This window comes from Engystomops pustulosus, chromosome 10 (assembly GCF_040894005.1).
Source record: "Engystomops pustulosus chromosome 10, aEngPut4.maternal, whole genome shotgun sequence".
Lineage (NCBI taxonomy): Eukaryota > Metazoa > Chordata > Amphibia > Anura > Leptodactylidae > Engystomops > Engystomops pustulosus.
Window position 1 is genome coordinate 84,130,047 of NC_092420.1, and position 12,648 is coordinate 84,142,694.

The 12,648-nt window shown below is 39.9% G+C and overlaps 1 protein-coding gene across 1 annotated transcript; it reads right to left on the bottom strand.

Moving 5' to 3' along the window:
- Positions 1-322: 322 nt before the first annotated feature.
- On the bottom strand, positions 323-11,263 carry LOC140104105 (vitellogenin-A2-like). Its single transcript, XM_072127471.1, has 35 exons — positions 11,131-11,263; positions 10,297-10,317; positions 9,345-9,496; positions 8,952-9,203; positions 8,717-8,875; positions 8,482-8,630; positions 8,239-8,389; positions 7,955-8,112; positions 7,606-7,771; positions 7,381-7,506; positions 6,938-7,156; positions 6,629-6,852; positions 6,290-6,387; positions 6,083-6,207; positions 5,868-5,969; positions 5,666-5,785; positions 5,384-5,573; positions 5,214-5,307; positions 4,933-5,118; positions 4,653-4,800; positions 4,351-4,564; positions 4,084-4,256; positions 3,356-3,997; positions 3,222-3,272; positions 3,038-3,112; positions 2,747-2,959; positions 2,520-2,662; positions 2,278-2,416; positions 2,057-2,192; positions 1,789-1,972; positions 1,476-1,570; positions 1,290-1,387; positions 967-1,126; positions 718-873; positions 323-600 (listed from the first exon to the last, which is right to left on the bottom strand). Exons 1-35 carry the CDS (start codon positions 11,168-11,170, stop codon positions 485-487), a joined length of 5,475 nt encoding a protein of 1,824 aa, XP_071983572.1. The 5' UTR covers positions 11,171-11,263; the 3' UTR covers positions 323-484.
- Positions 11,264-12,648: the final 1,385 nt, after the last annotated feature.

Here is a 12,648-nt window from a genome sequence, read left to right on the forward strand (position 1 = left end):
CTGTTTCTCCGGAGTCTTTGGAGAATATGAGCCTGAGGAGCTAGCACCAAAACTTGACTAGTTGAGTAAACTTGAGTTGGTGGTCCTACTCCCATTGTGCGGAGCAAGTCTACTTTCTGAATAGTATGTATTGTAAGTATAAATTTGATCATTGTCTCCTTCTTGCTTCAAATGGCACCTTCCACAACCCCAAAAGCATGACTTTATACCCCATCATACTGTAAATTCCTTCTTTATAGATTTTGATTATTCGCCATGTATAATATGTATGAATAAACCACCTATCGGGCATATATTATCAAAAATACAAACACAAATGAAATATTTTTGAATGCAAACTTTTATTGGGAATGAAATACATTACAAAATCTAGATTACTTTTTGGGGTTACCCTAAAGTGAAAATCATGTCTCTGTGGGGTACACAGATTATACAAGAAATTAACGTATCCTTGGGGGAGAGAGAGTGGTGACCCGACAATGGATTAAGATGAGCATGCAGCGTTTTCACATGAACAAGATATGTGAGCTTCAACACGTTCTGAGAAGTCTACAGCCTTGTCCATGTTTACTTGTCCTTCGGCCAGGTCCACAGTTGCTCCTGCAGAGAGAATACAAAAAGAATTCAAAATGGCTGCCAACTAAACCATGAGAGTAACATCTTCATTGCTTGACTGTGGAGTCATTGACCGGATCGTTGAGTGACGGTTACACTCACCAGCAGGCAGGCAATGGAAACCGGTTTCTACTTGAATGGTCTTAAGTGGGGAGCAATGTTTGGCACATTTTAATACTGGATGGACTGAATAACACTTGACTTGTTCACCATCAACTTCCTTCTCAAGTTTCACAAGTGACTCTTTAACGTTGCAGCCTTGAAATGAGAAAAAGTATGTGTTAGACCATGTTCTAGATCTATGTTGAGACAATAACTGAGAAGAAATTTTTCGAAATTTTAAGAAATTACCTTCAGCACAGGTTTCGGCAGGAACAACCCAAGAGTGAGTGTAGCTGTTTTCATCCAAGGCGACGGAACCATCGGGTCTACGGAACTCTTGAACTATCTCATCATCATTACGACCACAGACACCACCGGTCTTGCCCTTCATCCAGATGGCTGGTATCATCTAGCAAAGCATATATTTGATCAATCCATACATCCTATCCAGAATAGGTTGAACATTTTTTGGAGCCTTTATGATGGTGTCAATACATAGAGCTATTCTTATTGGCTCTCCATACACCACAAGCCTTATCATCTCCTTATTATTCAGTATAACATAGTAGCACCTGAACATTCATTCCATCGTAGTTGAGTTCCTCAATGCCATATAGTGGTGCTGTGACAGACAAACCATTCTCTGTCTTCAGAATGTCAATAGCAGGTTCTAAAAGATCAAAATTGTATATCGTATAGTTCATGTTCCAAATACTTCAAGCTTCCCTCCGATGGATACATAATGCATAAGGACTTACCGGCAATGGATCTGTATGGAAGTTGGTTTTCTGACAAGGGAGCCCCATTGAGGGTAATCTCCGGTGCTCCAGATTGATAGGACATGACAATGTCACTATAGGAGAAAAAATTCAAGACAAGTATTGGTAGAATCCTTTAGTAATATTACTTGTACAAAGTGTACATAAGATAATTACACCCAACATTGTGTGAAATCCACATTTTCCAATAGACTGGGCAGCAGAAGGCTTCATTTTTTAGAATTTCAAAACTTTCCATTCTCAAGTTTTGAGTTTTAAAATTAAATTGGAAATGTGGCTTTTTGATACTCACTAGTGGCCAACTTGAACATTAATGTCTTTGCCTTTGTTGTTTTGGGATTTCTTGGCCATCACCATGAATTTCATCTCTTCGGTGTTGTCATGGGCCAGGATGTGATAGCAGTTTTCAGGCATGGCATAAGCAAGGTCCATTCCATTAAAGGTTGTAAGGCGGTCTTCAGTGATCTTACATTCACCTGTAAACGTTACATTTACATGAATAAAACACGGTTCATAAGAGGTTCAATCTACTTTGATAATTTTTTTGTGTATTATCAAACCTTGAAGGGAATTCAGGAGCATCTGAGGAGCTTCAGCAAAAATGTTCCAGGTTGGAGCTCCCTGAATTTGACTCTGGGAAACGCGTCGTACTGGGATTGGAAGTGGCATCCTGAGGGCTCTGTAGTAGACGGTTTGCTGTAACAAGGAGATGACGTACATAAGGGTTATTATTGTGATGGTCTTTTTTAATAAAATTTTTGAAGTAAATAACATAATTTACCCTTGGCAGTCGGGCAACAATGTCTACGGTTCTTGCAGAACTAAGGGACATGATAATTTTTGCTTCACGTTGAGAATTCTTCTTGTATCTCTGAGAGGCTCCTAACAAGTATGCAGCTCCGGGGATAAATTGTGCAGCACTAATAGAAAAAAAAAATTATTTGTTGATCTTCTATATGCAGCAGGACAACCTACTTTCAATGACTATGATATCCTGATACGATAGTGATGAAGAAAACTTACTAGGAGGCAGCATACTTCAGCTTGGATGGTACTTTTGGCCATTCTACTGTCACTTTTACTGCTGGTTGGTTACCCAAGTGACCGGTTTGAGCCTTGGTTGCAATCTTGTAATCTTGACAGTTCTGTCCCCACTTCAGACTGGCCTGAATTAGTAGAAACAAATTGACACATTCAATAAAATGTAAAGAGAAGTTGATAAAGTTCATAAAATATAGATGTCGGCATACCTTAGCTTGGTGAGAACTCTCGACTTTAGCATTGAGACAAGCTCTCCACCTGCTCTCCTTAGTGAAGTCTACTAGGTAGGCCTGGAGTTGAGGTTTGGAAATAGAGTAGTCTGCGTAGACGATCAACTGGTAGCCTTGACGGACATTGTCATTTCTGATGGCACGGATGGTCACAACCAATGCTGGTGGTTTGTTGTCACCCATAAATTTGCCCTATAGATAAATAATCTGTTATATATAACGTTCACTAAGAGACACAGTGAGGGTTCAGGTTCAGGGCTGTGCATGTACCTGGCGAGGTTGCCTAGATGCACTGCTTGAAGAAGAGGAGCTTGAAGATGAAGAGGACTCTTGTTGGCCTTGGGCCTAGAAGACAATGATGCTGTCAGGGTACCATATATATAATGGATTTATCGACAAGTAAAAAACGCAGAGGATATCCACTAATGTGGACTTGATAAAATTGGAAACTCACTCTTTGGGAACGTACTGGCCGGAAGCGGAGGTTATAAAATTCTCTATGTCTCTGTAATTGAAAATAGGACATTAATGGTCAGTAATGTAATATAATGTAATGTAATGTAATATTTCAATACGTATATAATTTACCCTGTTTCCTGAGGCTTCGCTGCTGCTGCTGCTACTGCTGCTGCTGCTGCTACTGCTGCTGCTGCTGATCCTCTTTCCGTGTTGATGTTGGCGTGCTTCTTCACGTTGCTGCTGCCTTTCCTTGCTGTTCCTCCTGGAGCTGCTGCTGCTGCTACTGCTGCTGCTGCTGCTGCTGCTACTGCTGCTACTGCTGCTGCTGCTGTTTGGCCAGTGTCTTCCTCTTCTGCTGCTGCTGCTACTGCTGCTGCTGCTGCTGGAACTGCTACTGCTGGAACTGCTGCTGCTGCTACTACTGGAGCTGACTCTCTTGTTTTGGCCTCTGTGTGTCTGAGTGTCTGCGTGTCTTTGTGTTTGACCTTGTCTGTTGCTGCTACTGCTGCTGCTTGACTGACTGCTAGAGCTTTGGTGCTGATGACCATGGTGTCTGTTTCTAGTATTTTGACCGGGTGCTGATGATGAAGAGGAAGATGAAGAGGAGGAGGAAGATGAAGAAGAGGATGAAGAACTGGAGGGTTGGAATGTACGAGCCAACTCAGTCTCTGTGCCATCGGCAGCCAATGCCTTATGCTTTTTGTTCTGCTGATGCTTGTTCTTGTTCTTCTTGTTCTTTTTGGACTGTTTGGCCAGACTCTGGTTCCTGGCCTATGGGAAAAACAGTCAAATTTTAACTATTCAACATCTACTTATATTCATGGTAATGAGTATAACATAAACTAATTGACACATACTGCAAATTCCTCCTCAATGCCAAGTATGGTCTTAAGTCTCTTTTGGATCTCAGATTCCTCAAGTTGTTCTCCTTCTTTCTCCTCTAATTCAACCAGGGCAATAACCTTTGAGGCTGTCTTAGGTCCGGCTGTAAACTCAACTTGGATCTTTTCAATAGCAGCATCGGTGTGAGCTGTGCATATACACACATTGGATGTCAAACAACCCGGAACCAAAGTATCATAGATAACAAGAAGGTGACAGTTTTACTTCGAGAGTTCTCTTACCTGGTTTCATGGTGATCCTGGTCTCATGATTGCCCACCAACTGATAGAGGATTGAGTTTTTGCGTACTGCGGCACTGCGAGACTGCTTATTAAAACAAACCTGGATGGAAGTATGGGGGATTGTGATGCATGTTTTGTATGTCTGGGCACTAGATGAGCGTTGAACATTTGCAAGACCAATGTATTTCTTGGATCCGACTTCTGTGGAGGCATCCTGATAAGTAGAACATGGAAGTATTGATCACTGGGATCCATGGAAATGTAATTATTTTTTAGAGTCTATAGAAATTATTGGTTGTTACCATCATACTGGCTCCTTCAGCTGAAGCCCTGCCTGTAGACTCAAAGTGTTTCTGGAGGATATTTTGGGTGGCTGCTTTTGGAACAACTGGTGTCTTCTTAACATTGTCCAGTTCTTCAGCGTTTCTCGAGACAGCATAGGTCTGAGCACTGAGCAAAATTGAAAGAAAAGTGGATGGAATCAGTTATAGTCTTTTTTTTGTTCCTTGGAACCAAAAATGTGATTATTTTATATGGGACATTACTGGTTCTTGATGGCTAGGTGGAGCTTATGACATCTACCTTAGGTAAAGTAAGTCATTCTCCTGTTGGCAAGGTTGTGCTTCAAATTTAATGTTCTTTTCCTTCAGATCGATGCGTGCCGTGAATTTCCCTGGGATGTTGGAGATTGCCTTGGCGTGAATTTCAATTCCGCTCTGGACATAGGGGGTGTTAACTCCCATTGTTGATACACCATGAAGGAAGACGCTATCGGGATAAAAGAGAAGACAAGATTTATTATTTGAGGCTATTTCAAATAAACCCATTCCCTCAACTTCAATATCACTTGAGTTCGATCTCACCTGGGGTTGACATCTGCGTTGATCTGCAACTGAGATTGGAACAACTGAGCAATGCTGAAGTCTGAAGAGTAGGATGGGTTCATCTTCACGTCAACTGTAAAGATGAATCTAGTAAATGCACTACTCATACCTTATACTATTAGATAAAGAATACCTTCACGTTTACGTACTGTTCACGGGAGAATTGGCCACAGCGGTAGAGTACCAACTGAACTCCATTGGTAAACCGACAGTAGTTGGGGTGATGTGGCGAGCTTCAAATCCTACAATAGCCTGAGCATAATGTCCAACCATTCCATTCAGAAGCCCGTTGATGACATTCTTGATTGCGGCATGTCCTTCTGCTGGATCATACAATGCCTGAAATAATACAACCAGGTTATAGGTCACAATATACAAATGGACTACATAACATAGGCATGTGTAAACTTCTTGTACTAAGTTCTTCTTACCCGGGTCAAAGTTGCAATAGTCTGTTTGTTGATATTAGTGAAGGAAAATTCTTGGCCATAGATTTTGATGTATCCAGAAAGAAGTGGAGCCTGGGATGGTTGAGATTTGTATCCCCTTAGCTGTAAAGGAAAATTAAAGTTATAGCATCCATTCTGGACAAAGACACCAGGACAATATGAAGTAAATGAGACAAAAACCTACCAATTTCAAAATCTGGCTCATCTTCTTCCTCATTGTGAAGTCACGGAATTGGATGTCTTGCTTCCTCAGGATCTGTTCAATACCTTCTGCTCTGATACCAACCTATGAGTAAATATCGACATGGATGGTCTTTATCTCCAAGAGTTGACCAGGGGTCGACAGAAAGCAAATAAAAATATTATGTTCCATTGACATGGCACTATGATGGTTCTTACCTCTACAATGTCAGTCTCTGTTGTACCCAGATAGCCTCTGAGTTTAGCCAAAACGAACACTGGGAACATAGTGCTGGGACTATTCATGATGAACAATTTAGCTGCGGCTCCAGTATATAATTCATCTGCAACATGAAGTTAGATTTCAGCATAATAAAGTGATGATATGTGAACCAATGAATAATAAGAGACCACCTATGAACTCACAATTGAATGTGTCCAAGCGGATGACCTTGCTGTAGTGGTAGCCCAGGCTGTCAATGCTTGGGTTGAACAGTTTCAAAGCAACACTGCAGGCAGCAGCCCTGGAAAATAATAAGCAACACCTATGTACTAACAGTATGGACTAGCATGGCTTTCTCTAATGGGCAGCCATCTTGAAGCCAAAATTGAATTTCTGGTAGGTCTAACATAGGGTTTGATAGTTTGACCTACAAAATGGCTGCAGTAATCCAAAAATACATGACATATTTGGCTTTTTTTTACTGAATATATCTCTCCTCCAGGCATTTTAGCTATACACCATCATATGATCACTTTACTTACAGGGGCTCCAGCTGTGGTACAGTGCTCTTTGACAAAGCTTTGATTTGAGAGTAGACGAGGCTGGTAAGCTGGAGGTTAGCCTTGCTTTCTCTAACAGCCACATTGGCGATATTGGCAACCATGGCAAGACTAGGTTTTGTCTCAAATAAGGCCAAACAAGCTACCATTCGCACTTCAGTCCGGGCATCACGGTTCATGTAGACTTGCATAAGGATCTCTTGAGCCTAGAACGTACATTCATAATGTGTTATTCCAAGACAATGACCCAAGAAGAATGATCTGAGAGTTACTCTGAAAGGTGAATCTTACTCTACGGGGATCTTGCTTGCCAATATTCCTCAAAGCCATGACAGCATCAACCTTAACTCTGACTGGAAGTTGATTGGCACTGGAAGAAAATGCTGGCAGGAATTTCTGGATACGTTTAATGCTTTCGGGTTGGCCAGCATTACTCAAGGCTTTCAATGCCAGAGTCATTTCTTCTTCATGGAGCTTGCTCAGAGCTTCAGCTGCCAAATCGTGAAGGGGCTACAAACAAAACAGCACAAAAATCAGAATAGTACCAAAAAACCCATTAGTCTAGTAACACTTTTCAGTCTAGACCCATATATAATTATAGGAGTCCTTCAAGTTATGGTTCTGTTCCGTGTGCTTGGTCACTTCCATGAGGTGTAGACCTCAGTTATGCCATGGGCTTTTAAAGAACAACATAAAATGCTTCAACCTTCACCTCACAAAGAGAAATAACTCACCTCCAGAGCTGATTCAGGGCAAGTACTGAGGCGGTCACAGTATTTCTTCACTATAGAACCATATCCGAGCATGGAAACTTGGAACAATGCTTGGTTTTTCTCAATTTTGGAGTCCCCGATTATCTCCTACAAGAAAATAGTTTTATATGAAACATTTTATTGTGTAATTAATAAATATAATTAACCTTAATGGGAACGAATATTGGGTTCATGATATATACATACTTTAGCTATCTGCAATGCTCTCTGGCTACCTCTGGTAAATTGCAAGGCGAGAGGAAGCAATTTGAGGGCTTCTACAGTGGTCAGGTCTCCGTTGTGAACAATTTGGTGGACAACCTTCAGGCTATCTGCAGTTCCAGCCATTGGAAGAGCTTGGAGAATCCAGTTCCTGGAAATACATGATATGATGACAATGTTGAGAAGATGATGTGAACCTATTAGTAGATAGCTGCACTCAAGTCTTCTCCACTATCACATTTAGTCCAGTATCGTGAAATATCACTATGCAAGGTTTCAGTATTGATGCATATGGATTCGGATTCTGTCACTAGATTGCTAGGAGAGCACCAACCTGTATCTTGACTTTTCGGAAAACTGCTTCCAAACGGTCTGCATGATGTCAGGGGTGGCGTGACGCAAAAGCTGAACCAGCTGCATGAACTTCAGGGTGACATCTTTATGGATCTGTTGTTGGTTGTTCTGGACCAGATGCTGAAGAATCTCTACAATCTGATGGGAGACATTTTTATGTAGCATTGGATTAAAGACTAAAGTCAACGGTTCTTGACATGTAAGGGTGAAGGTTATGTTTCTATATGATGAGAGGTGGATATGGGCACCCTCTTCTTTTTTTACCTGTGCCTCAAGACTCTTGGTCTTGATCATAAGAAATGGAATTTGATAGATTTCATCAGCAAAGGTATATTGAAGATTTCCACGGTTCTGGAATTGAAGCTGAGGGGCATTCAGTGGGCTGCTCTTGAATCCTGCCCAGGTAAGAATTTGCCTAAAATATAAAAGGTAAAAAAAAAAATTAACTACAAATAAAAATCCATAAAATACATTTAGTTGGTTTTACGTTGGAAAAAAAATCCTTACTTAGCTTCCATCACGGCACCACCATCACGTTCTCTGAATGGAGAGTAATGGATGATCTGCTCAGAGGTGACTTGTGTGAAAACTGTGTTTTGTCCCCTGTATTTCATCTTGTAGGTGTAAGTTGCAGCATCACGAATGTTCCTGTGCATCTACGTGGAAGAACATATAGAAAAAGTTAGTAGATAATTAAAGGGGTGTTCTATATAAGCCAATTCAAGTATTATAAGGAATGTACCCTCTTGCAGAGAATACAGTCTTCCACGAAGGCCACTCCAATGTCCTTTGTTACTTTGTCCTGGCAGTTATTGAAATCGATGGACTTGATGACAACCAGTTGATCTTTCTTGTCTTCTTGGATGGCGTATCTTGTGTGGCAAATACCGGCAATGGTTGTCTAAAGCATAAAAAAGGTCAAGTAAATACTCAAAGTAAGAAAACATAATAGAATGCTGTAGGACATCAACACTAACCTCCTGGAGGTCGTACACATTCTGGGTGTTCTTGATGTTGGCATTGAACATGGCGATGATACCTTTGTACACGTTAACCACGGTTTCGGTAACATCATTGGGAGCGTAAACGCTTCCAACTCTTCCACTGTGGTACTCAAACTTGATGGGTTTGGTGAGTTGCTCAGCAAAAGCTTGAGTCAACTTCGAGGAGCGAGTGAAGGGGTCTTTGGGCCAAGCACCATTGACTTCTTTAATGGTGAGAGATTGGATCTAAAATGGAGACAAAAATAGTAACTTTTTAAAAAAAAACTCAAATTTTCTTCTCCCATCTAGCCAGTGGTCTTCAAGTTGTAGCTCAGACTGGTGTCTAGTATGTGGTAATATCTAAATTGGAAGTTGGTGTCTTCTTACCTTCAATACGTACATCCGCTGGGAATATGGACGGACCTCAAGCTTGCATTCGATTTTGATTCCAGCTCTTACAAATCCATTGTCTGGCAGTCCAGTCATGAGATCAGCCTCATAGTCAAAAAGGGTTATCTTGTTCTGGCTGAACGTAGGATCTGCAACAAGACATGAAAAAGATATAAGGTATGATATGCATTTAACTCAATGTATTATTATGCATATAGTAAGAGAGTGGTAGGAGTAGGATTTTGACTCAAGATGGATCAGCTTGGAGAGGACTTGTCGCCTCTCCTGACACATCTGTTTAGTATCCACATGAAGTGACCATCTGGGACCATCTTTCCGTTTAACTAAACACTGTGCCGTTACCTGTTAGGGGTGTGTCCCTGTACTGTCTGACCTTGTCCAATCAGTGAGGACGGAACACCCAGTTAATACAATCACAATACAATTTATACAAAAATGTATTCTGAAAGGGATTGCACAATGTGAAGTATGAGGAAAGATATTGTAGAAAATTCCTATTTTATTCCCATTTTATGGCAATTGCAAGAATATACTAAAATAGACTGGGAAGAATTGTCAGGGGGGTAAAGGGGTAAAGGGGCTGTCTACTTTGGACTAGGAGTAATCTTCAGGTTGTGTACCTCCTATAAATGTATATATATATACTGTATATACATTCAATTAGATAAAAATCTAAAATTACAAAATCCTAACAATAGTAAATGATTAATTAAAATCAATTGTCTTATTTTTATCAATATTATTATTTGAATACATGTAGTAATCGATTTATACAATAGAATATTGAGAAGATGAATAATTTAGGTATTATTATCATTGCTATCTCATGATATATTTTATCACATGTTATATTTTACCATATAGCAATTTATTTTTATAATAAATCACATACAATCCTTAGTACATTTGTAGGACTAGTATTACTTACCTATATTGTCACTGTCTGCGCCTGGTGGGGGCAAAGAGATGGGATATCATTTAGCACGAATGAATGAGGTGAATGGAAGACGTATGTATGTATATGAGTGGGAAAGTACAGCTCTCTATACTGGGAATTAGTGTTATCAGTGCTATGTATATATGTGTATAGTATATACACACAGTATACAGTATATATGTATGTATGTTTCTTTATATATCTATACACATTGTGCATTCTAAAACATCTATTCAATGATATGCAGTATGTATAAAATACAATATTGTTTCATTATTAACTTGGCTCTCTGTATAAGTTTCTATAATTTGTTGGATAATAGATGGATTGAAAGATAAATTGTAAATATATAGATAGATATGTACATATAAACAGAGATCATTAGATACATATGAGATGCATTTTTAAGTAGTTCTGTAGATAAATATATATTGTTCATAGAGATTGATAGATATTAAATAGATACTGTACATTTAGATAGATATATGTAAATGAAATAGATAATGAGACAGGTGATAAATAGATATATAATAGCTGGATAGATAGAAAAATACATAGAGAAAGGATAGATATATAGATAAATGATAGGAAGATGATAGATTCATATATGGATAGATAAATAGATGTTAGATAGATAGATAGATAGATAGATAGATAGATAGATAGATAGATAGATAGTTATATAGATATGAGATAGATAAATGATAGATAGATAGATAGATAGATAGATAGATAGATAGATAGACAGACAGAGAGATAGATAGATAGATAGATAGATAGATAGATAGATAGATATAGATAGAAGATTCGGGAGTAGTGACCCACCCGCTAGTGCGAGCACTAGTGCTAGGATGATTCCCCTCATGGTGATGGTGAATGTCTGACCAAGAAGAGTCCATGGTATTTATAGTAATCCCCCTGGTACACGTCACCCCTTGGACGCGCCACCGCTGGCACCGTACTGTGTCCTTATCAGCTTTGGCCGGAGAACTTTTCCATCAACCATTAACTTTGTAGCCAAAAAACATACTAATTATTGTTGATTTTCTATTCATTTATAATTAATAATTATATATTAGATTCCGTGTACTATGTGATATTGTCATACATTCAATATTTTATACTTAGTTTATAGTTTCTAGTATCTATTTTATTTACTTTGGTGCATTAGATCAGGTCCAGGTTCTATTATCTTTGGCTCGGTCATCACGACCTGCGTCTGGTCAAATTAACTCCGCAGAGTCATCAAATATTCTTTTTTTTAACTTTTTGGGTAATTTTGGGGTCCTTGGTGTTCCCATATTGCTGCCTGTACGACCCAGGTGCCTACATTGTGATGGACATTTCTATAAGATGCTTCAAAACTTGAAGGAATCTTAAAGGGAGATTTATAGGATAGGACCGGCTTATACTAATGATATATTGTTACTTAATGATTTCATAATTGATGTTTTAAACTATTTTATAATGTTATATTTTACATAAGTGAAATTGAACCGGTGTTGTATTATGTAGATAATTCTGATATTTTTCTTTCTTCATATTGAGCCTTAGTATTCCTTACAAGACACACTCGGAGGCACATTTACTTACCTGTTCCTTGGAGTTCACAGAAAGTGCATTGTCTGTGTATAATGCCCTGTGCCACTATCATACACCCGATATCCTGCATGTGTCGCTCCCCGCTCAGGCCCGCCGGAGTTCACCATCTTCCTCCTGGTGCATGTAAGTGCATTGGTTGCAAAACAATTTGAAAGTTAAATCCCACGCTCAGTCCGAATCAGTCGGATCGTTCAACGGCAAGCCCCCGATTTCTGTCGCATGAAAGGCGCCGCTGATGCACCAAAATCCGATCTCATGCGACACAATCCCCAATTAAATAGCGGTGCAAAACCCGAAAATGTCGGAAAGTCTGACAAAAGTGCATCCACGGACCCTAAAGCTAAGGTGTACATTATCATAAAAACAGGGGTTCATTCCATGCCCAAATTAATCAAGCACTTTGTCGCATATGTACTTCCTGCTCTATTCATATCTACGGCAAATTGACTAAGGGCCATGCACCAGATTTTTTTTGGACTTGGCACGTTCTTTTAGGTTCAAACCTCACTGTATTTAAAGGGGTTGTCCGAGTTGTAAAAAAAAAAAACTAAGGTTGGCCGGGAGGGCGCTGCTTATGTGCCCTCCGGTATCCAGTGCTGCTGTCGTTCCGGTCCGGGCACCATGTAAACAAACATGGCCGCCGGAGCAGCGCTGGGCTCAGCTTCCGGCCGGACCCGACAACCTTCCGGCCCGCATTTACAATGCTGTGTATAGGGACGGATAGGCATGCCAGGCCACGGC

Excerpts from the sequence above, each read along its gene's own strand:
- LOC140104105 (XM_072127471.1), bottom strand. The coding sequence starts at position 11,170 with ATGAGGGGAATCATCCTAGCACTAGTGCTCGCACTAGCGG. Across the intron at positions 5,308-5,383 it reads GGCCAATTCTCCCGTGAACA|TTGACGTGAAGATGAACCCA; the intron begins GTACGTAAACGT and ends TCATCTTTACAG. Across the intron at positions 1,388-1,475 it reads TCCATACAGATCCATTGCCG|AACCTGCTATTGACATTCTG; the intron begins GTAAGTCCTTAT and ends TTGATCTTTTAG.